Below are 24,603 nucleotides of genomic sequence, written 5' to 3' on the forward strand. Positions count from 1 at the left end.
CTGTGAAGCCACTTTTATGCAACGCAATGATGGCTGCACGCGTTTCTTTGCAGGTCACCATGGTTAACAATGGAAGAACAATGATTTCAAGCATCACCCTCCTTTTAACATGTCAAGTCTGCCATTCTAACCCAATCAGCCTGACATAATGATCTCCAGCCTTGTGCTCGTCAACATTCTCACCTGAGTTAACAAGACGATTACTGAAATGATCTCAGCAGGTCCTTTAATGACAGCAATGAAATGCAGTGGAAAGTTTTTTTTCGGGATTAAGTTAATTTTCATGGCAAAGAAGGACTATGCAATTCATCTGATCACTCTTCATAACATTCTCGAGTATATGCAAATTGCTATTATAAAAACTTAAGCAGCAACTTTTCCAATTTCCAATATTTATGTAATTCTCAAAACTTTTGGCCACGACTGTAGACTAGAGAGTATGGTAGTATTGTATTACTCTGAACACTGTCGCCCCCTGCCGGTGGTTTGCAGCAGTGCAGCGGCGCCCTCTGCTGGTGCAGCGCGGTTAAATCCTCCAGTGCGGCGCTGCTGGGAGTGAAGGGAAGATGGCGGCTGGACCCGGAGCGGCCAGCAGTGGTCACAGCGGTGGCCGGGGCTCGTCGGCCGCTTTGGAGTCATCGCTGGATCGGCGATTTCAAGGAGTCACCAATACGATGGAGTCCATACAGGGATTATCCTCGTGGTGCATCGAGAACAAGAAACATCACAGCCTCGTCGTGCGCTGCTGGATGAAGTGGCTGAAGAAATGTGAGTGGCTAACGTTGCTAAAGAACACACACACGCACAAACTGTCGGATATGAACACACACCTTGCCCCCATGACAATGCATTTTTGTATTCAATGCAGAGCGTTTGAGAAATGTCAGGTTTTGATGTGAACGCGCTTGTGTGCGTCGCGCGTGCACACTGAGCTGGATGTCGCCTCGAGCTCCAGCATGTTGATTTCACACTAAAGCTCAGTGCAGGATCATTCTGCAGGCCTGTGCATATAAAACACCAAGTTTGACAGTGTTTAGCAGCTCTTAAGGGCGTTTAACAGCAATGTGCATGAACACATATGATGCAAACTCAGTATGCATGAGCCTCACAATAGATGAGCAGGAGTGTGGAGCTTAGATAGTGAGACAGTGATGATCACAACACTGTGATGAGATGTCAGTGTGATTCTGGGGTTTTATGGAGTGAGCCTTTAGTCCCATATGTTAGTGGTCATTTAGAGATGGTGATGCATGTCAAGTCTGGTTATCAAAGCTTTTTATGCTGCTTCATCTTATTGTTTGATTGTCAATGACTCACTGACCTAAAAAACTGCAGCCTTTCATTGGTGTATTCATAAATAACAAGGATGTCTCTGTCCTGCAGTCAGTGTTTGCACATTGCACTTCAGTTTAATAATGTTGATGTTATGTGTTTTAAGTTCATCCATTCTTTGGCCGAGAGCTGTGTGCATAAAATTCTGAGCATTGCCTTTGTATTAATGTTCACATTAAATTTATTTACCCTTCTAGTAAGATAGATATTTAGTTAATGTAGTGACTTGATGTGTAAGTCTGTAAATGCTGTGTCTAGTGTGCATGAAAGGGAGCTGAACTGCAGTGAGGATGCTGTTGGGAATTTGTTTTATGAAAATGCCATCACTGTTGTTAGGGTTCAGTCACGTTAACGGAACAAAAAGTTAAATAAAACAAAGTTTCACAGGCAAAGGTCTGCTCCAAACTAAGCTTTTTTATTGTTGGTCAATGCAGCAAATATTATGCAAGACATGGACTGAATCAGACATGTAAGTCTTTTAAATGAAATGTTGATTAAATTATGCAGATTTGTGTTTCCATTATGCAGCTGAGCTGACGACTGAATAAATGCGTTATTTAAGATGTGATTCTCCGACCGCAGCTCTGGACTTTAATCCGGTGTCAGTTTATCTCTAGCCAGTACTGTTGCAAACATCAGTTTGACCGTAAAGTTTGCATGAAGTGGAAGTTGCTACATTACTGTGATACTGAAACGTCTATTTAACTGGCAAAATGTAGTGTGAGACTTGATTTGATCTATCAGCTGTTGATTGGATTGTGACAGTGACATATATTCTAACCAGAATGTCATAACTGCAAGATGACTAAATAAATAGATGAATGGATGAATGGATAAATCATTCACAAAAAGACCAGTAGCATTAAAATTAAAAGTTTTGTATCTCTGTACAAAATATTAATTTAAAGAAGTTTGTGCATGTATCGACCATCCAGGGTTTTATAGCTCATATAATATAATACACTGAGAATATGGAAAAAATCTGAGCTAAAATATGTAATTTGGTGCAGATGCTAATAGGGATGCACCGAAATGAAAATCCTTGGCAGAAGCCGAAAACAATTTAACATTGGGCTAAAGGCTGTGAATTTTGCCATTTTTTTTCCACCATTGCATGAATTAAATAACCAAAATGTGCTTTTTTACAGTTTTGTCTTGCTTTTCAAAAAATAAATAAAATTAATTATAAAACAACAATTTAAAAATATTTACTTAACGCTGAACATTTTTAACATTCTAGCAGACATTATGGCCTACCAACAAACCACAATTTAACTTCAAATGAATAAGTTCTAAGTTATAAAATAATATTCTTTGGCCATTTTTAAGATCCCCTTCTTGAATCAGGCATGTGTTTTTAATGGACAAATAAATGCAGCCTTGCTGAGCAAAGGAGAATGTTCGAATAAATGTATTAATAGAGCTGTTAGAATGATTGTTATCATTGCTTTTGTCTTACTTTTGTATTTTACTTTACAGAACAACAGTAAAATGACAATACTAACATTTATGAATGTTGACTTTTATTTTGGCGCGAGAAGATCTCAGTACTACTTTTTGCTGACAGCAGCAGATTTATGAATGATTGTCATCAGGCAGATTTTCCTCACGCTTTGGACTTTGAACCCTGGCTAAGGAGCTGCTGCAGCGCTGTCAGAATAAATCCAATCAGTGCGTGTATTACACTACATAATGTTCTGTAGTTTATTTACTAATGGTTTAAGGCCATTTTGCAAAAGTGCTTTTGTTTTGCTATTTTCAGCTGAATAATTTCAGTTGCCAAACATTGGGTGCATCCCCAGATGCTAATATTTATATGGCAAGATAAAAGTCTAATGCTTGTAATGTAAATGAGTAAGATTTTTAAAACAGGATAGCAGATACTTAGATAAAAAATGTGGACATTTGTACAAATATACTTCATAAAGTTTTTACTCAATGAAATGCACATTTTCTCAAAGCCTACTTAATTGAATTGTGACTAAGCAGAGAAGTGACAAACTGATTATGACAGATCTCCTGATAATACTTTAGGTAATCAGGATCAGTAATCGTATCATCTGATTACTCTGTGGAGATGCTCTCACCAACTTTATTTTTAGCGCAATTGTACATCACTAATGTTAATACTCTAGATCAGTCATTCCCAAAGGCGGGGTCCCGACCCACAAGTGGGTCGCGGGAGATTTTGTATGGGTCGCCAAGTCGAGCACTCTTTTTCAGTGCGCTATATACTCTTGATTAAAATTTATATGTGTAGTTCACCTATTAGCCGAACGAGGGAGCTCGTCGTTTTCTTCTTCTTCTGCTTTCTTTTTTTGTTGTTGTTCTTTAGCCGCGCTCTGCATCGCCTGTTTCACACATACTCCGTCTGCATTGCGTATGCGTTGCGTATTTTTTTTCGCACCCATGTTATTGGAGCGTTCACACTGCACGCGGTTGCTGTCCAGCAGTGCGTCCCAGAAGCAGTGCGTTTGCAGCAGAGCAGCGATCATTTCGGCAGAGTCTATTTTTTTTGCTGTGCTGCAAGCGCTGAATTAAAGTGACAGCGCATTGTTCGCTGTAAAAATGAACATGGATTGGGATTGACACGAAAATGTCCCATAAATGCATATAAATGAAATCCACTTTTTCACAGTCAACACGTGGCTTTTTGGCTAGGTTTAAAATAAGGAAAAATGCAGTTTTAAAGAAAAAGGGAACATAATACGTGCACTTGTCCAGGTAGAAAAGTTCTTTAAAAGGATTGTTTTTAATAAAGATTTAATGCGAAAGAAAAGCATGAGAGCCGACTGTTTCTGTCTGTGGTAAGTTTTAATTAAAATATTTTTTGATAGCCCAATTTTTAATTAAAAAAAGGAAGCTATAGCCTCCCTATGTTGTGTTTAAATGTGTTGCAACTTGCTTGAGCAACTTAATATACAAATCTAGAAGTCAAGTGCATTGAATAATACGTTGTTTTTATTGAGTTTAAACGTGAATATGTCTGTTATTGTATTACTGTACTGTGATAAAAGAGGATCACAATGCTGAAAAAGCACTTTTTGATTTGATATCAAAATAACGGATAAATATTGTGTTTGTGGTAAACAACATTTTCTGCAAATCTGCAGTTTACTTAAATAAAAAAAATGTGCTTTGTCAAATATCTGTATCTCTTTTAAATAGTTAAGTGGAAGCATGACCTTAAAAATGGTCATACATATTTTGTTAATGCATAAATTCTCTTCGTGATATATGAACTATATGGGCCTAATGTTTATTGGGTCACAAGGATTTATCGACTTTAAAATGTGGGTCCCCAGAAAAAAAGTTTGGGAAACACTGCTCTAGACGTGTGCTGAGAATGCACTCTTAACCTAATGATTTAATTTTGGTGTGCGACTTGACTTTGATTTTAACATTATATTTTCAAGGTCTGAAATGTGCTTGAATTGTAAATACCTTCCTTGAACATGCTTTTTTTGTCCTGTGTGGTTTAAAAAATGCCATAGAAGAACAATTTTGGTTCCACAAAGAACCATTCAGTTAAAGGTTCTTTAAAAGAACCATCTCTTTCTTAACTTTTTATAATCAGAAGAACCTTTCGTGAAACGGAAAGGTTTTTGAGATGTTAAAGGTTCTTTATGAAACCATTTAGACAAACCTCTATGGCATCATGAAGCACCTTTATATTTAAGTGTGTAGTAAGACAAGCGTGCAGAATACTGAAGACCGAGGCAGCGTGTTTAGTGCAAACTGTATGATCTTCAGTTCAACCCCTGATCATTTACTTCAGACTGATGTTTACTTTGAAATGGATTGATGTGTTGGAATCCACACAAGAACACTCATGATGGGACTCAAACCAGTCCTGTTATTTTCGTAGTAACTTATTTTTCACTTAAGTGATTTACATGGTAGTTTATTGAATAAAAACAGTTAGAAGAAAAGATTTGAGAATGTTTCTGTATGTCCTGCTTAGGGATGGCTCGATACCACAATTTTGACTTCGGTACGATACTAGGATCTAATACCTTGGTATCGATACCAAATCGATACCATAGGTATAAAAAAAAAAAAAAAAAAAAAGGAAACAGGTAAATATAGGTGAATTGAAAACTCTATGAACAACTGTGCAAAGAAATTGTTACAAAAAAATTATAAAAAACAAACAAACAAAACTGAAGAGATCTAATTAAAATAAAGTAATCTCTTAATATATGTGACCCTGGACCACAAAACCTGTCTTAAGTTGCTGGGGTATATTTGTAGCATTAGCCAAAAATACATTTTATGGGTCAAAATTATTTAATTTTTTTTTATGCCAAAAATCGTTAGGAAATTAAGTAAAGATCATGTTCCATGAAGATTTTTTGTAAAATTCCTACTATAAAATATATCAAAATGTATTTTTTTATTAGTAATATACATTATTAAGAACTTAATTTGGAGAACTTTAAATGTGATTTTCTCAGTATTTAGATTTTTTTGCACCCTCAGATTCCAGATTTTCAAATAGATGTATCTCGGCCAAATATTGTCCTATCCTAACAAACCATACATCAATAGAAAGCTTATTTATTCAGCTTTCATGTGATATATACACCTCAGTTTTGTAAAATGTAAGCTTATGACTGGTTTTGTGGTCCAGGGTCACATATTTTCAGTCTTTATCACAAAGAAAATGTGAATGCAACCAGAATGCAACAACAACAACAAAAAACCCAACAGAGTAGAGGATACAGGTTGGATTGTTATTTTGGGACTGAATAAAATGGGTTCACATATACATGTCTTTATTTTTTTGCTAGCTCCTTTGACCGCTGCAGAGCGCGTTTCATCTATGTCATCCATTGCCGTTTGTCTGTTATCACGCCTGCCGGTTTTACGCCGGTTTTACGCCAGTTTGCGGAACACTGCCGCATAGTGGTGAAAATCGGAACAGCGGATGAAATACCGAACTGAGCAAACTTTTGATATTGTACCGTTTAAAAAAAATAAATACCGGTATTTTCACAGTACCGGTATACCGCACATCCTAGATAGACACCAGGCAGATGCTGATTTGCTTGTCTCACTTGCACAAAAACAGATTCAGTATTCCACAAAAACTTAAATATGTCGAAGACCAGAAACATACTTTATGGATTTAATCTTACTTCATTTATCAGTAGGGCCAGTTCACCATTGTTCTAAACCTGCTTTTAAGCCCAGGTGAAGGCATGTTTTGCACTTGTAGTTACCTGCTTTTTACATGGGGTTAGGCAGTCTTGCTCAAGGCTAGCAGCATTAGGGATAGTTCACCAAAAAAGGAAAATTTTGTCATTATTTACTCACCCTCAAATAAATAATGTATGCAAACCTGAGTTTTATCCTCTGTTGAACACGAAATAAGATATTTTGGAAAATGTTGGTAAGCAAGAATCGAAGAATGGAAGTTGGTTTGGAAGAAAATACTATGGAAGTCAATGGCTACTATAAACTGTTAGCAACATTCTTTAGAATATCTTCTTTTATGTTCAGTGGAGTAAAGAAACTGAGGGTAAGTAAATGATGACAGAGTTTGTTTTTCGGGGGAAAATTGTCGCTTTAATTCTGCAGAGTGAAATATTAAAGTCTTTTTTAAGCTTTTTTTTTTTAAGCTTTGCACAGTTTGCAGGCTTTCAGTAAATTTGGCCCTCAGTGTTTTATAGTTGATTTGAAGTGTTTTTATTCTTTAACTTCTTGAGTCTTTGAAAGTTTATTAATATTGACATTTGGGCTTTCTCAATTGAGATTTTATTTTGTACTGTCTGAAATCCTGGGTTGTTTATTTGATGATTGGATGAGCTTTTAAACAGACAGGACTTTGCATTATGTGGCCTAAAATGATTTTTATTTATTTTTTTCCAAAAGTACATCTTGTAATTATAGCTTTCTTCTCGCCCTTGAAAAGACCTATTTGCCAGTGCTTGAAAGTGTTGGAAATGTGCTTGAATGTCACTCTGTACGAACCCAGCCTAAAATGTCAATTCCATATAATGTCGTTTACTTGCCCTCGTGTTGTTTGGATCCCTGTGAATTTCTTACTGCTTTGTTCAAAAACATGTTACACATGTGACACTGTCTAAAATTAAAGTGTATTAAATATGGAATTGGTATATTTTTTCATAATACACCACTTTGTGAGTAGAAAAGTAGTTTGTGTTTGTGTTAGATCTTGGTTTGTGTTGGATTTGTCTAAGGGATTGTATTTATTTATGACACATGATTTAGGCACATTTGAAAATCCATTTTTGTATTTCTGAAAGCCTGTGGTGGACAAACAACCCTTTTTATTTGCATTTTCTGTTTGTTTAAAAGTGGAGTTTGTAGATTTCTTTGTTGTTGTTTTTTTTGCTTAACTGTTAGTTTTGGCACCAATTAGCTAAAAATTAACCAATTATATTCTTAACCAACTATTAGTTTTGTGACATTTCACTGAATGTGCTCAGTGTGACTAGGCATCTACTGCCAGTATTTTTGTTTTTGTGCTAAATTGTGTGGGAAAGTGGCATGTATTTACTAACTCAGGATTATATTTTAGTTAATTACAGGCCCTACAAGGGCTACCAATTTCACATGATAATCTAGCTCAAATAGTTGTATTTTAAACACTTAATTAGTCATGCCCTTGACCTATAAGTGATGCACATAACAAGGAATTCTCTGACCGTCAAAACTGTGAAAAATGACACAGCAGTCAAAGACATCAGTCATATTAATATAGCAACAACTAGAAAACAGGGCAGACAGAATACATCATTTTGTTGTGTCTGAACAGGACTCTAAGAAAAATTTTGCCATACTACTACTTTCTCCTTCTTCTGTTTAAAGACCATTTGCATACTTGGTGCATATCATCACCTAATTGGTGGTTGTGCAATCATTTTTCTTTGTTTAATCTTCAATCCTTTAGAATAAGAATAGTTTGTTTGCTTACTTACTCTTAAACATACCTAGGTATGTCACATAACCTGCTTTCTGGAATACCCCCCAGGTATGATTTGACTCATTGCTGTCGTCAGATCTTGCTATTAATAAAAAGGCAAATACGAACAAGCATAAAATAAACACAAATCCAAATCCAAACACCTTATCTCGGAAATAAGCCACATAGCAGAATATCACGACCTGCACCTTTCTAAATGTATTAACTTTTAATCTTAACTTTCCATTACTGAGTTAATCCTAAACAACAAGCCCAACGATAGGGGTGTGCGAAATAAGGGGTGAGAGAAAAAAAATCCATTCTGTGATGCATTGCGAATCTCTCTTTAAGGATTCTGAATCGATGCTAAATATTTCAGAATCGATTCTGAGCTTTTTTTTTTTTTTTTCCGCATATGGCATGTGTGCGCACTAGAGACGGTTTAAAACACCTGAGAGTGAGTAAATGATGCTATAAAAATAAAACACCATGACAGAATGGACAGTTTTCGTTTTTGGGTGAACTATTCTTTTAATGTTAATAAAAAAAACAAAAACACAAATAGGAAAATCTCTCGTTGCTCTTGACTGAAGAACCTTAACACAGTTGCTTTAAAAAGAACCAATGTACAATTGATGTAAATAGTGTTTCACTTTTTATATTAGTTAGTTCAGTTTCTTGAATGCTACTGCTACGCCTACTGTACCTGAAAAATAAAGCTCTGTTTGTTTTATTTGTATTATGTTCATTTGTAATGCAATCTTTGCTCCTATTTTTAAATAACAAAGATAACATAATGACACAGATTTTTATCGTTGCTCACTTTGGCGTAAATATCTGCGATTCTTTTATTTCATGCTGTTACCTTGAAAGACTGTGGAAATTAGGGCTGCACAATTAATCGAAGGCGATTGTCGTGCGCATTTTGTCAATAAAGCCAGTTCTGTGATTAGCTGTAAATCTCCAGCACCTGTTTTGAGATGGAGCAGCATGTAGTGCACAGAGCCGTAGTTCACTTAGAAGATATGCCTAATCGCGTTCATAATCGAAATCGATTTAATCGCACGATTATGCAATCGAAAAGAAATCATTTGCGATTCATCTGCCCTTCTCTGTGAACTACGGCGCTGTGCAAAAATGGTGCTACATCTCAAAGCACTTGAAAATACCACCTTAAATAATATTTTTACTCCAAACTTACTTCATCAGTCGAGTGTTTGAAATGAATCCTTCTGTGAAATGTTGTGGCTTCTTACACATAATAACGCACAGAACATAGTTCATAGTATTCTAAGCAATGATGAAGGCATTGCAGTATAAATATACTTTATCATAATGAAAATTATAGTAATACGAACTTCCGTAAACAATATGTTATGATAACGTCGTGATATTTCTGAAAAATATGATATTTATGCCATATCGCCCACCCCTACCCAATGATGCTAAAACAATGCGCTTATGAGTAGACATGGCAAACCTTTAAGAGGTCATTCTGCAAAGCAGCCTTCAAACATAAACAAAACACGATCCCTCAGTTGATGCTGGTTTAGTTAGAATCACCAAATATGACATAAGTTATTGATCACTGTAATATTACTTTGGTCAAAAAAAAAAAACTGATTACAATGGTGTGAACTGGTGTGGTATGGTATGTTTCATACGCATAAAACTTTAATTTTTGGGGATTCACTCCTGTACTTAAATCAGGTTGTCACTCCTGAAACTTTACAGTGTGTTTGTGGCCTATGAAAACTAAAAAAAATGACATCTGTAATCCAGTGTGTTCATCTCCCACATTAATGTAATGTGTTAGCGATTTGGTTGATTTTTAGGCCAATATTCCTTCCAGTGCATTTCGCACTCTGAAGATAGAAGGTTAGTTAGAGTAATGCATTGTGGGATACCATATTCCATGGAGCGTATCCTGGTTGCATGTTGGTTTGGCCTTCATTCTGTTTGTGTTGAAACAGTCAGTCTCCTTGTGTTGTGAAATCGTGTTATAGTTTGACACAGTGTTGTACCATTCCAGTCTCTGGCTGAGATTTACAGACAGAAACGGAGACCATAGATAAGGTCCATTTAGGATTAAGTGCCTCAAAGTCATTAAGAACATTCATAAGAACTGTGGCAGACTCTTCAGTTTATTTGGATTTGTGTGAATGGATGTATTCGGTAGGGAAAATGTTGGTTCAATCAGTCATTCTAATGTTAATAAGCACCATTATGTTGAGTAGCTTTTCATTGCTTAAAGATGGATGTCATGAGGGTTTGTAAATCTATGCCACAAAAGCCTCACTTCTATAATTTACAACCTCATCAACAATTTGGTAAAGCTCTCCTGACATCATCACATAAGTACTCTGCTGCTGTGGGGCGTCTCATTATAAATAGATCTCTATTAGGATTTGTGTTGGTGTTGGATTGGTTGGACAGAATTGCTCAGTAGGGATGGTACCCATGAGTATTCAACAGTGATGATTAATCAAGAAAATGATGATTATGCCAATGATCATGCAAATGCCATTTATTGATTTTTCTCATAGCGGTGTTATTTTTTCATTGTGTTTTTACATTCTTGTCACAGCTTCAAAAACATGCAGTGATGTCTGGAAACACTTGACAGTAGATGTGTACAGTCGTGGCCAAAAGTTTTGAGAATGACACAAATATTAGTTTTCACAAGGTTTGCTGCTAAACTGCTTTTAGATCTTTGTTTCAGTTGTTTCTGTGATGTACTGAAATATAATTACAAGCTCTTCATACGTTTCAAAGGCTTTTATCGACAATTACATGACATTTATGCAAAGAGTCAGTATTTGCAGTGTTGGCCCTTCTTTTTCAGGACCTCTGCAATTGGACTGGACATGCTCTCAATCAACTTCTGGGCCAAATCCTGACTGATAGCAACCCATTCTTTCATAATCACTTCTTGGAGTTTGTCAGAATTAGTGGGTTTTTGTTTGTCCACCCGCCTCTTGAGGATTGACCACAAGTTTTAAGATCTGGGGAGTTTCCAGGCCATGGACCCAAAATGTCAACGTTTTGGTCCCCGAGCCACTTAGTTATCACTTTTGCCTTATGGCACGGTGCTCCATCGTGCTGGAAAATGCATTGTTCTTCACCAAACTGTTGTTGGATTGTTGGAAGAAGTTGCTGTTGGAGGGTGTTTTGGTACCATTCTTTATTCATGGCTGTGTTTTTGGGCAAAATTGTGAGTGAGCCCACTCCCTTGGATGAGAAGCAACCCCACACATGAATGGTCTCAGGATGCTTTACTGTTGGCATGACACAGGACTGATGGTAGCGCTCACCTTTTCTTCTCCGGACAAGCCTTTTTCCAGATGCCCCAAACAATCGGAAAGAGGCTTCATCGGAGAATATGACTTTGCCCCAGTCCTCAGCGGTCCATTCTCCATACTTTTTGCAGAAGATCAATCTGTCCCTGATGGGTTTTTTGGAGAGAAGTGGCTTCTTTGCTGCCCTTCTTGACACCAGGCCATCTTCCAAAAGTCTTGGCCTCACTGTGTGTTCAGATGCGCTCACACCTGCCTGCTGCCATTCCTGAGCAAGCTCTGCACTGGTGGCACTCCGATCCCGCAGCTCAATCCTCTTTAGGAGACCATCCTGGCGCTTGCTGGACTTTCTTGGACGCCCTGAAGCCTTCTTAATAAGAATTGAACCTTATTGAAGTTCTTGATGATCCTATAAATAGTTGATTTAGGTGCAATCTTAGTAGCCACAATATGTAGCCACGATGATGGCTGCACGCGTTTCTTTGCAGGTCACCATGGTTAACAATGGAGGAACAATGATTTCAAGCATCACCCTCCTTTTAACATGTCAAGTCTGCCATTCTAACCCAATCAGCCTGACATAATGATCTCCAGCCTTGTGCTCGTCAACATTCTCACCTGAGTTAACAAGACGATTACTGAAATGATCTCAGCAGGTCCTTTAATGACAGCAATGAAATGCAGTGGAAAGTTTTTTTTTCGGGATTAAGTTAATTTTCATGGCAAAGAAGGACTATGCAATTCATCTGATCACTCTTCATAACATTCTGGAGTATATGCAAATTGCTATTATAAAAACTTAAGCAGTGACTTTTCCAATTTCCAATATTTATGTAATTCTCAACTTTTGGCCACGACTGTATGTATAGTTAGGTGCAGGGTGTAATTTCATGTCATGCATGAATTCTGTGATTTCTGTGTTTAGTTGCCTGTGTGTTATCACAGTAAGTAAAGATTGCTTTCACACTGTCAGTTAAGCAGTGTCAAGGGTAACGCATTACAAGTTATGAAATCAGATTACTTTGTTCAGTTACTTTGTTCAAGTAAGTAGTATAATTTAATTTACAAGAAATTATCTTGAATTGCTTGCTTAAAAAAATAATGGCAGTTACTTCATTTTCCCATTTATTTCTGCATTTTTTTATTTCCTATCCCCATGTTGAGCGAAATCAGGAGGAAATGCAGACAGTGTTGGGGGTAACAAATTACAAGTAATGCAAGTTACATAATAATATTACTTTTTCCAAGTAACTAGTAAAGTAACGCATTACTTTTTAATTGGCAACAAAATAACTGCTACTTTTTCCCCCATTTATTGATTGAAAGCTCTCCTGTCCCCATGTTGAGAGAAATTGTAAGATGTTACTTTAGTTCTAGAATAAATGTGAACATGCATTAATTCAACTCATTCACTAAAAAACAGATCCAGTATTCTTCAAAATGAATAAAAACGGTGAAATTCAACACAAACCTGCAATAATTAAACATGTTAAATAATACAAATATCCTTTATGTATTTAACCCCATTTTATTAACCGATGTCTTTGCTGCCGACCTTCGATGATCCAATTCATCCATACTAATAAACAAAAATTACTCAAGATGCTTTTGGTGTAAAAAGGCTTTTGCCAAAAATAGAACTTTTTATATTAAAAACAAACAAGCAAGCCCTGCCCAGATTTAAAAAGTAATGTAACGCAGTACTTTCCATAAAACGTAATTAGTTACTTTTTTAGGGAGTAACTCAATATTGTAACACATTACTTTTAAAAGTACCGTATTTTCCGCACTATAAGGCGTGCCTAAGAGCCTTAAATTTTCTAAAAAATTGGCTGTGCGCCTAAAAATCCGGTGCACATTTTGACTGACTGTCACACCATTACAGGAACGTAATACGTACAGTACGTACGCTGGCAGCGATAAACCAATCAGAGAACATTACGTAATACGTACAGTACGTACACTTAACAACATTTGTTTGTTAGACAGACTCCAACAATGATGAGCGAGAACCTTGCATGTTTGATGGCGAAATTGCCCAGCTGTTGAATTCAGACACAGAAGATGAGGACTTTGATGGATTTGTGGGAGAAGATTGATTAAAAAATAATGTGAGTGTTTTATTAAATAGTAGAATAAAGTTCAACTAAACTCACTGTTTTGCTTCCGTTACGTTTTTGTAGACCGTATGTTTTAGCATGCGCCTTATAATCCGGTGCGCCTTATGGTGCAGAAAATACGGTAACTTTATGCAGCTTTATGTATTTAATCCTGTTTTATTAACCAATGTCTTTGCTGCTGACCTTCAGTCAAATTAAAAACAAACAAGCAGGCCCAGGTCAAAAAAAGTAGCACAGAAGTAGTCAAAAAAAGCAACAGACACAAGTAGTTACTATTTTTGTGGAGAAATGCAGTATTGTAATGTGTTAGATTTAAAAGCAACTTTCCCAACACTGCTTACACGTTCTGATAAGAACATGCAGTGTAACATAGTTCAATTGTGCATTTTTGTCATTATTTGTTGATGAATTCAAGTCGTAATATTGCTTTTATGCTGTGTTTTTATGCTGTTTATCCATTTAATCTCTTACAGGATGCATTTGGTTAACTAACCAGTTACAAAGCTCTTCGGTTTATCAGAGTTCTTACGTTATTTAGCTTCAGTTCATGCAACTTAAAAGGAGGAAAAAGTTTAGATTCAGATGCAATAAAATAAAATAACAAAGGGGTGATTCTACGAACAGAGAGCTACTATATTTGCAGACGGTGAAAGGAAATTTTAGAAATCACACTACAGCCAGTATGAACTGTAATGTATAAGAGTGCATTTGAGTAAAGGCTTCATTAATGTCAGTGGACTCCACCCTTTAGAGCTAACTGTTTGCACTTTATCATAAAGTTGTCGGACTTTTCTAACTGCTCAGCTTTAAGCTCTTACACGCAGTAAATTACATGGGCTGAACCTCTTTAGAGTGACTAGTACCAGACTGTTCTCATGTTCACACTGACTCTTTATTTAAATAATCAAATCTGCTAAGGGGCAATGTAACAAATCTTGTAAAACTGTATCATCATTATCAGAAAATTAAATGTTTTATTAAACTCTGATGCTTAGTTTGTGCACTAGATTTTCCGTCATATGTCATACACATTCCTGTTTGGCATTTATTATCATTAGCATGCAGGGTGGAGTATTTCACTTTGTTCCCAGATCATTCCAATTTAACTTCAAGTGAAGAACAATCTTGTAATCACTTGTGTATTAGATACAGACCGCATGGTGAAGCCGTTCAGGCCGCTGTTTTCAAGCATCCTGTTGGATGTGTTTTCCAGGAAATGTAAATACTACTGCGTATTGTGCACTTTACTTTTTTGACAGACATCAATATCATGATATTCAAATTAGATGGATTTGAAAACGGATGGTTGACAATGTAATAATTGTTCATTTCTTAGCCAGCAAGTATTCAGTCAAATGATTGATGCCTATAAGTGTGTTATGAACTTTGCGTTAATTTTTTTTGGGAAAACGATGTTTGGTTTTTGGGTAATTATAAAATGACATTAGAAATGCTATTTGCAAAGTTTGTTATACTAATTTGAAGTTTATTTCATGGCTTAAATATATATATATATATATATATATATATATATATACATATATATACATACACACACGTTTTTATTTTATTTATTTTTTTTGTTAGAAGACAAATATTTTTCATATATTTAAAACTTTGAAAATGCAGATCCTGTTGTGAATAATAATGAAAAATGACTGTTTAAAACAGTAGTTCCATTGTTACCACAGAATTTGGCTCTTTCATAACATTTTCTTAATTTGTTGGTTGATGTCAAATGCTACTCTGTGTATGAGACTTGAGGCTCGGGACGCACCAAGCCGTCAGTCTCCTTTTGAATGACTAATTTATGTGATCCTGGACCAAAAAATTGTCATAAGGGTCAATTTTTCAAAATTGAGATTTATACATCCTCTGAAAGCTGAATAAATACGCTTTCAATGATGTATGGTTTGTTAAGATAAGACAGTATTAGAAAAATTTGGAATCTTAAGGGTTCAAAAAAAATCTAAATACCTTTAAAGTTGTCCAAAGGAAGTTCTTGGCAATGCATATTACTAATCAGAAATGATGTTTTGATTTATTTACTGTAGAATATTTACCAAAACATCTTCATGGAACATGGTCTTTACCTAATATCCTAATGATTTTTGGCATAAAAGAAAAATTGATTGTGACCTATTATTTTAGGCTATTTCTACACATGGGTCGCAGGGTCGCATGTACTATTGATAGCTGTTGATATAAATGGCTAATTCTTCTCAAGCAGGTGTAGAATGCACATGCAAGTTTGTAGTCGGCTGTAGTCTGTGCGCTGTGTTCAAGTACATCTTCGTGGTCCAGACTGTACCGAGGCAATAACACCGTTGGCTTAAATCCATAATTTTGATGTAACTGTCAGTCATTTAGCATTTCTTTTGTAAAATGGTTGTCAAATATTAAAGGGGACATTGGATGAAATGTTCACTTTAACTTTTTTTTTTTTTTTTTTTTTTTTTACATTTAGTTGGGTTTCTGGCATGTCTGGCAGTTCAGAAAAGCTGAAAAGAAAACATGCAGCCAGTTCATTATGAGCTGTCTGAGTCTGAAACTGTTATCCAGCGACCTGTTTCAATTTGCAGCTGGTTTCTACTTAGCTACATAGCTAGCCATTTGAATAAGACCAGGGTGAGCAGTAGCTTATTATGCACTTAAACAAGTTCTTGTGAACAGAGCTGTTTCTGACCAAGTAAAAAAGGTGTTGATTTATATGATCATTGAGAAATTTTAAGCAAAGTACGTTACAGACATTTCAAGGCAACCCTAAAGAATCATAGCAACTTGTGAAAAATGGGCATCTGATGTCCCCTTTAAACACACAGTAAGCCCAGAGCATCTGGAAGAGTTGTGTTCATTTACACTGATCCGCTGTAATCACTTTAATATTAGGCTTTTTGCTTTTCAGAGACTATGAATCAGACTCAAAGCAACAGCTACTAAATCTCACACTCATGGTTTTTAATCAAATTACTGTTTCTGTAAAGAAAACAGCTTTGCTTTGTCAGTCCAGCTTGCTTAGTAATAATATCCAATCCTAAAATTTTATCTATTCTACTAAAATTTCTAACGCTAATTTCTGGTTTATTTCAGTGTAGTTTATCAGCAGCTAAATGGCTTGCAGGGATGTGCCAGTTGAACTGTTGTCAAGTTGGTGAAAGAGTTTTGTTTGAGGCACTTAATTGGAAGTAAAAGAGATTTCTACAAGCAGAACTGTAGATTCTAGATCATTCTAGGTGTATATCACCCATATCAGGGTTCAACGCTAAGGATTTTTTCTACTTGCCCGGTCGGGGTAGTGGTTCAGATTTTTGCTTGCCCTGCCAAAAATTTCACTGGCCCAACCAAAAAATAAAATAAAAAAATTAATAGTTATTTCTTAGCCACATTTTAAATAATGTGTCAAAAGCTAAATATAACTGTATATTTCCTTAAATACAGTTGACAATTTAAAAAAATTATAATTGTGATGTAACTAAATTTATGCACAACAGTATGTCCAGGTTGATGGTCCCAGATCAGCAGTTAACCATACATAAATGGAGGACTCCTATTAAAGGAATGTTGTTGCAAAGAAGAAAATTAAACAATATTAGTAAACAGAGTGTTATTAAGCAGAATTTATGTTAAAAGTTTTGTTTTTACCTTTTCATACGCCCACCATTTAATTAGGCTCAGAGGTGCCATGAGTGCAATCAAATTCATAAATTAATATTATAAAATTTTGAATACAGAGATCTGCCAGCAGGTGGCGGCAAGAGACTGATTTAATTACTGAATCATATTATTCATTTGATTCATTCGAACAGATGGTTCATTCGGGAATAAAGCAAGTGACTCTTAAAGAATGGGAAATTGAATCATTTCACTAGATTCGTTTAAAAATGCACATTCATTTATAAACGAAACTCTGCTGTGTTTGAATGGAGATGCGCAGCGGCTCAGTTGTGACTTGTTTCAGACTACTTTTGACAAAGAAACAGAGCAAAATCAGGCAATGTAAGTCACTTAATAACTTCTTGTTTATTTAACTGTTGTATTAAATCAGTACCTCATTTACAAACTCCCACAAAAAAATATTAAAAGTTGTCACTCATCTTAGTTTGCGATATCACAAAGCTCTATTATAATCAACGGCACTCTCTATTACTTACTGCACAATCAGTCTCTTATTTACACCCTCTCTACACTTAGTTTATGACAAGATTCATGATATGTCCGCGATACATTACTCTACGTTGCAAAAACGTGTAGAAACCTTTGAAGCTCCCCTGAGCGCAAACACAAATATGCTGATGGGGTCAGTCGCACATGGTGCTCCTAAATATTTTTTTCACAGTCGCACGTAGTCATTTTTAGTCGCAAATGCGAGTTAGAAACAGACGTTTTCTTTTTAGCTTCATAATTTGATGTTGCCATCTCTTCGCTGCACTGGTTGATACCAGGTTATGGAAAAAAACAGTGCTTACAACATCCAATCAGATAAGAGGAACCGAAAAGCAATATGGTGTTCACGACATCCGAACCCGATCGGGACAGTGATGATCCTGTCTACTGTCCCAAGTGTCTCGCACGCTGGCCCCGGGCCATCGGGCAGTCCTTATTGTCGAGCCCTGCATATGCTTTGATGCATAAGTGGCAAGTTTATCTCGTCATCTCAAGTGTGATTGTTTCTCAGAAGTTGTGAAATGATGAGACATTTGTGCTCATATAACTACAGCATAGGTTCTCCGTTTACCATCTTAGTCTTATTTCATCAGCTGTCTGTCTGCACAATATCTTAGTTGAAATTTGAGTAAGCTTTTTGCATTGTTGCAGTCTAAATCTTTTCCTGTTTTCTTTTCATTCTTTGTGCAGCGGATGCCAGTCACAGGCTGAATCTCTTCTACCTCGCAAATGATGTCATTCAAAACTGCAAAAGGAAGAACGCTATCATTTACCGAACCACCTTCGCTGAAGTGCTGCCAGACGCCGCCCTGCTGGTCAAGTTAGTAAATCACATGCCCGTGTAGGAGTGTGATTAGTACTGAAGCAGTGACCTCCTGTGCTGACTCTCTGTGTGTTTGTAGGGACGCTAAAGTGTGTAAGTCAGTGGACAGGATCTTCACTATTTGGCAAGAGAGGAATGTTTATCCTGAGGAGCTGATCACTGAGCTGAAGGCCAATCTGCTGAAGAAAGAGAAAGAAAAAGAAAAAGAGAAGGAAAAGGAAAAAGAGAAGGAGAAAGTGAAAGAGCAACAGCCTTCTCCTGGTCAGTTTCTGAGATCTGCACTTACAGTTTCAATGCTGAAGTCTAATACAGACATTTTTAAACTTCATAATAGAGTTTTGTAAATTTTAGCTCTTGTATTGTTTGCCATGTGTAACGGAGTCCAGCTAGTAAGTGCTGGGCAGGTAAACCTCACTCCCCTGATTTCAAAGGCTGAATGTTAATGACAAATGCATAACTTCTAAAAAATAATGTGACCATGTGTTTTCTTTTTCCCTTTCTGCAGCTCCAGTCAACCCCAAAACTGCTCTGAAGTCTAAAATTGTGGCGGAGTTCGTAGTAAGTCATGATCTGTCTTTAGGTTTAGACTTTTCCCCTATTATTATTGTTATTATGCTAATAATGTATTGTTCTTTTCATCAGCCGCATGAATTTGTAGAGCGGTTAATGTCTTACAAGAACTCTCTGGATGAGAGTGATTTAAGAGAGAAGCAGTTAGCTGCTCTCAGAGTGGATGTCTGCAGCACTGAGGCCCTCAAAAGGTTAAAAGGTAACAAAATTGACCAAAAACAGCACTATATAACTGCTTGGAAAAGCTTTTCATACTCTTTCAATTTACACCCATAGATAAAGCAGGAGGGAATAAGTTCTCAAAGGACTTTGAGGAGGGAAGCACAAAGCTGCAGGAATTTGTGACGTTCCTGGAGGGCCAAATAAAAGCAGGTCCTCCGCTGCTGGAGGCACTGGGAAATGCAGACATCTTTTACGAGATGCAATACAAAGAGGTCAAAATTGTTGCCAATGTGAGTGGACTCTGATACCTTGATGATAGATTTATTCACTTTTGCTAACAAGATTTGTGAACATGCTTTCGTAAATGGAACTGATTAATCTTGAAATTACTCTTGAAAATATCTTCTCTGAGGTTCTCTGACTTCTTTACATCAGCCAATTAGGCATGGATATTGGCCTTTTGATCTACCATTAATTTTGTGCTTCTGTCAAACCTCTCACTGCTTCCCGTAGGCATATAAAGCTTTCGCCAACCGTGTCAGTAGTCTGAAGCGTAAGCTGGATGCTCTGAAGGCCACATTGCCCAGTCTGGATGACTCTCCCATACCATCGCCCGCTGAGGACGCCCCGTCCCCCACCGGCTCAGAGTCGCCCTTCCATGGCATGAGTTCCAAGAGCGGTTCAGGTAGTGGGGATGGAAACGGAGTGAGAGGTTTGGAGCAGCAGAAGGACAACAGAGACATAGAGGACATGGACATGTCCGAGGAAGAGGAAACAACAGCAAATGCTGGAATCGTTGGTGAGAGAACGCAGAGGGAAAATTTAATACACAAATTCAGATACAAATGTAACATTTAACTGACAGTTCTTTGTTCTCCAGTTGATGAGAGGAAAGAGAAGTCAAGTCTTCCGTCCGTATCCAAGATGACAAACGCAGCAACAAAAAGCTCCCAGATCACCGCTTCTAAACCATCCCAGGTTTTGGCAACTCCCACAAAGACTGTGTCTGGGTCATCAACCAATCAAACACCTCCTGCAAACACTACACCCATAACAACCACACCTGCACCTGCACCTGCCCCTGTTGTTAGCCCCTCTCCCCTCCAGGTGAACTTGGCCAATGTAGATCTGGGCAAGATCAGCTCTATTCTGAACTCCCTCTCCAATGCAATGAAGACCACTGGTGAGTTTCCTTTTTGCAGAACACAACTGACAGATTCTGGAAGTAAAAATACAATTCAGATATGTTGTTTTTATGTTTAGATAAATACAACCTTCTCATTCCTTCTCGATGTTCTCCCTACTGTACTAGCAGGCAAATAATAAAATCCAAGGCCACTGAATAAGTTTGAGAAGAGTTGTTGCTCATGACAGTGTTTTCTTCTTTCTCATCACCCAGGTGTCAGTCCTGTGTCTCGTCCTTCCCCTGGCACACCTACTACACCATCCACCCATGCCTCTTCCTCCAAAGCCCCTCCTTTGACCCCTGGGAGCATTCCCTCGTCCAATCCTCTGGCTAGTATCCTGTCTAAAGTGGATTTCTCCCCCGAAAACATCCTAAATGTTCTCACAAAAACACAGAATCACAGCCCCAATCTGCAGGGTAGGACACATTACTTGTACCATATTGATTTCAAATCTGTTTGTCAAGATGGAAGATGGAATAAAAATAGTTGAACCAGTAGTTATTTTGATATTTATTAAATCTCTATTTTGCAGGTTTGTCCTCTTTCCTTTCATCAGCTCGTTCAGGCACTCTCACCTCTCCAGACCCTGTTCCATCTTCATCTGCCTCTTCTTCATCTTCAGCTGTTACCACAGCTGCAGCAACCTCCACCACATCAACCCCAACAACTCCGAAGGCCCAAAAGCCCACAGGCAACAATTTCAAGCGAGAGTCTGAGCGAGAGAAAGGGAGAGAGTGGGAGAAGGTAAAAGAGAGGGAAAGAGAAAAAGAAAGGGAACGAGAGAAAGAAAGTGAGGCAGAGGATGTAGTAGTCCCCAGCCTGGAGTCAAAGATCAACAGTTTCCTTCAGGGAAATCCTGGTTTCAGCGCTCTCGGACTTGGCTTGGATGACATGGGCAGCAATAGCCCTCTCCTTGTCGGTGGAGACAACCTGGATGGTACCCCTGTCCGAGATGAGAGTGGAAGCACGCCCACCCAAGATGAAATTATGGACTCGCCCCAGGTACTCAATGACCCCCAAAGTGCAGTTCTGTCTGGAGGTCATAACCTTTCACCTACAGCCTATCACAGTGACCCCTGGGATGCCGTGATCACTCCACGAGAGACTCTTGGAGAAAATGAGCGGAAAGACAGGGATTACCGCACACCACCCTCACGACTTGCCGCCTTTAGCCCAGGTTCGACTAAACCGGTCAAGGCCACGACTAAAACCAAAGAGGAAGAAGGCCCGAAGAGAAAAGGACCGGGTTTGAATGTTTCATCTGCCGCCACGGTGCAAGATCCGAAAATAAAGGCAAAGATGGACGGAGAGGGAGAGAAAAGAGCATCCTCCCGCAAGCCAAGTGTAGGATCTGACGATGGGACGAAAGACAAGGAAAGGAAACCTTCAGCTGACAACGAAGACCACTACCATCGCATTGAGACTCTTGTTTCTTCATCCAGCAGTGAGGGAGCACCAATCGAAACCCTTGATTATGGCAACCGCATCCAGACGGTGGAAAGCATCCGCGTGGTTGGGAGAGGCCTGAGAAGAGGGAGCAGTGCTGGTTCTAGAGTGGGTGGGGCCTGGTATGAAGAGGAGGAGTTTATGGAAGCCCCGCCTCCATGTCACCCTGCTAGTCGCAGCCATGAGAATTCTGAGGAGTTGGGATTGGTCCCTCCTCTTCCCCTTCCTCTTCCTCCTCCTCCTCCCCTTCCTGCTCACCTTCTGCCCCCTTTGCAGTATCCACCTCCACCCTATGCAAACGAAGACCCCACACGACCTTCTCATGGCATTCCTCAGCACCATCCTCCCCCTCCGTTTTTTCCCTCCTCCATTCCTCCCGTCCCACCCCCACTTCCTCCCATCCCTCAAACCCCACCTCCTTCCAGAGACTTCCCCCTTTCCTCAAACTCCACCGTTATGGTTGGAGGTGTCCTTGTACCTATAGACCGAGTCCTACCCTATCCACCTGCCAACCTCCATCCTGATGGAGCAGGGCATGGAGGTAGCGGTGGTGGTGCCCCTCCTAGAGGTGGCAAACCCCAACTCCCTTCCTTGTTAGGAGATCCCCCACGCCCAGGCACGGTGAAAGAGCAGTTTGTTTTGCGCCACACCCCACCTCTTCACCGGCCTGGCACCCCAGGAGTTCCTCCACCCCTCCTGGGCAGACTTCGAGAGGGGCCCAGTCCCACACCACCATCACCCTCTACCCCAACCACACCTAATCCTCCGTCCCCTGCTGGGGAACCCCATCCTCATTTGTCTGGCCCCAACCGCCTACCCCTGAACACCCAAAATCAGAGACCCCGCCGCCCTTCCTCCCCTCTGCCCCTTCTCCAATTACCAAACCAGCATCACGCGCTCCGCTCCCCACAGTTTCCCAGAGGTTCCCTGCCCCTACCGCCCCACCGCGAACCCCTTCTACCTGGGACGAAGCGTCCCGGTGCTAGTTTCGGCAGTGGGCCTTTCAACCAGCCCAAAAGGCCGTTCATGCCCCCTCGATATTAGCGTCTTAGAGTGAGTGCTCCGTACAGCCTGAAATAGGAAGTGTAGCAAGTTGCATCACCTGCTAATTGCAGCGTGAGAGTTATACTGCATGTAAATAGACATGCACCGAAATGCCCTGCCCTAGAGCAGCCACATGTTACAGCACTACTCTTCTCAGAGAAAGAAGTTTTCAGATACCCTAAAGATGAACTAGGAGGAGGAGAATATGGAGATCCAGAAACATCCATCGAATATGAAGGAAGGCAAAAGGTGGTTATCCTGTTCAACTGGTGTAATGTGAGAGAGCGGTTGTGGAGTGTATGAGTGTGTGTGGTCTATGGATGTCTTGTAAGTAGATACGCTGACTATCTCTTTCCTTCTGGTAACTGTTCCTTCACTTCTCTACCTTATAACACTTGCTTTTCATTTTTTTTCTATGTAAAATACTTGTTTCTGCTGTTTGACGGGTTACAGATTACTGTTGTTTGCCTGTTAACCTGTTACTCTTTCACTTTGAGCGCAAAGCCAGTGGATTTCAATTTTGTTTTATTCCTGAGTGATTAAATTATTGACAAAAATGTAATGCTGGGCAACCATAATGGCTTGTAGTGATCTTTCAGCTTCATAAAGCAAAAACGGCCACTTTATCAACCTTCACAAGATGTGAAGAGTTTGGCTCACATTGCGTACAATATAAGCTAACCAAGTGTTCAAGGCATAACTACTCAGTAGTTTTCAAGTGCTTTTCAAGAGTTCCTTTGCATTTTTTTTTCTCTGATAGAGTTCCTACGTGTATTCTGAATAATAAAAGCATTGTGACAAGAAATATTATTGAAAGGAAGGAGACTTTTCTTTACAGGTTGTCTCATGCTTTGTTCAAGAACAGATGTACCTGGATTCATTTCTGTCATTTTGTCTTTAACAGCAATTCTGTTCTTTCCTGTAAATATTATAACTTAATGATGTCCAACATGTTTTCAGGAACATGCAGAGCTTGAATACACAGCTCTGAATATTATTTCCAAACGAAAGCTGAGGAAAGAATTAGTTTGGTTTAATTATTTGCAATTTTCCATTGTATCTGAAATGTTCATCTTTTCAGTCAGTTCTTCGTCTCTAGGATTTTTCCACAGTTAGTCTGATCCTTTATCATGTACACATGATGGAAATATATGAGTTCCTGTCTTTGTTCTACACAAGCCACTCTTTCATGCGTTGCATTTCAGAATGTGATGTCATGCATTTGTTCATAAAACGAAAGCAAATAGAACATCATCTCACAACAATGTTGATACATTGCTTTTCAACAGAATGTTTGACAACTTAAATGTGAATATAACATGTACATTGTTGTAGTTCTCATGCATTGTGTAAGGAAAAAAATAGTTGAAATCAAGTGCTGGAATGTTGATTATTTGAGGAGCGTGGTTTGGTGTCTTCATTTGGACAACATTTGCATTCATTGCAAGGAGTACTTCAGAGAACCTACACACTTATTTAACAATATTTGTGATGGCAGCTCTGTTGCACATCAGCATGTTATGCCCAA

The 24,603-nt window shown here is 38.5% G+C and overlaps 1 protein-coding gene across 1 annotated transcript; it reads left to right on the plus strand.

The window, feature by feature from the left end:
• Positions 1-555: 555 nt before the first annotated feature.
• On the plus strand, positions 556-24,598 carry rprd2b (regulation of nuclear pre-mRNA domain containing 2b). The gene is made up of 10 exons (XM_073846694.1): positions 556-768; positions 18,534-18,663; positions 18,746-18,927; positions 19,172-19,224; positions 19,309-19,435; positions 19,513-19,688; positions 19,912-20,197; positions 20,279-20,581; positions 20,798-21,001; positions 21,118-24,598. Exons 1-10 carry the CDS (start codon positions 567-569, stop codon positions 23,073-23,075), a joined length of 3,621 nt encoding a protein of 1,206 aa, XP_073702795.1. The 5' UTR covers positions 556-566; the 3' UTR covers positions 23,076-24,598.
• The last annotated feature ends 5 nt before the right edge of the window (positions 24,599-24,603 follow it).

The sequence above is a fragment of the Garra rufa genome, chromosome 9 (assembly GCF_049309525.1).
Source record: "Garra rufa chromosome 9, GarRuf1.0, whole genome shotgun sequence".
Taxonomy (NCBI): Eukaryota; Metazoa; Chordata; class Actinopteri; order Cypriniformes; family Cyprinidae; genus Garra; species Garra rufa.

What these genes read in the sequence shown, in the direction of transcription:
- rprd2b (XM_073846694.1), top strand. Translation starts at nt 567, where the DNA reads ATGGCGGCTGGACCCGGAGCGGCCAGCAGTGGTCACAGCGGTGGCCGG. An exon ending in GGCCCTCAAAAGGTTAAAAG is followed by an intron (nt 19,436 to 19,512) that starts GTAACAAAATTG and finishes TTACACCCATAG; the next exon opens with ATAAAGCAGGAGGGAATAAG. An exon ending in AGGTCAAAATTGTTGCCAAT is followed by an intron (nt 19,689 to 19,911) that starts GTGAGTGGACTC and finishes TGCTTCCCGTAG; the next exon opens with GCATATAAAGCTTTCGCCAA.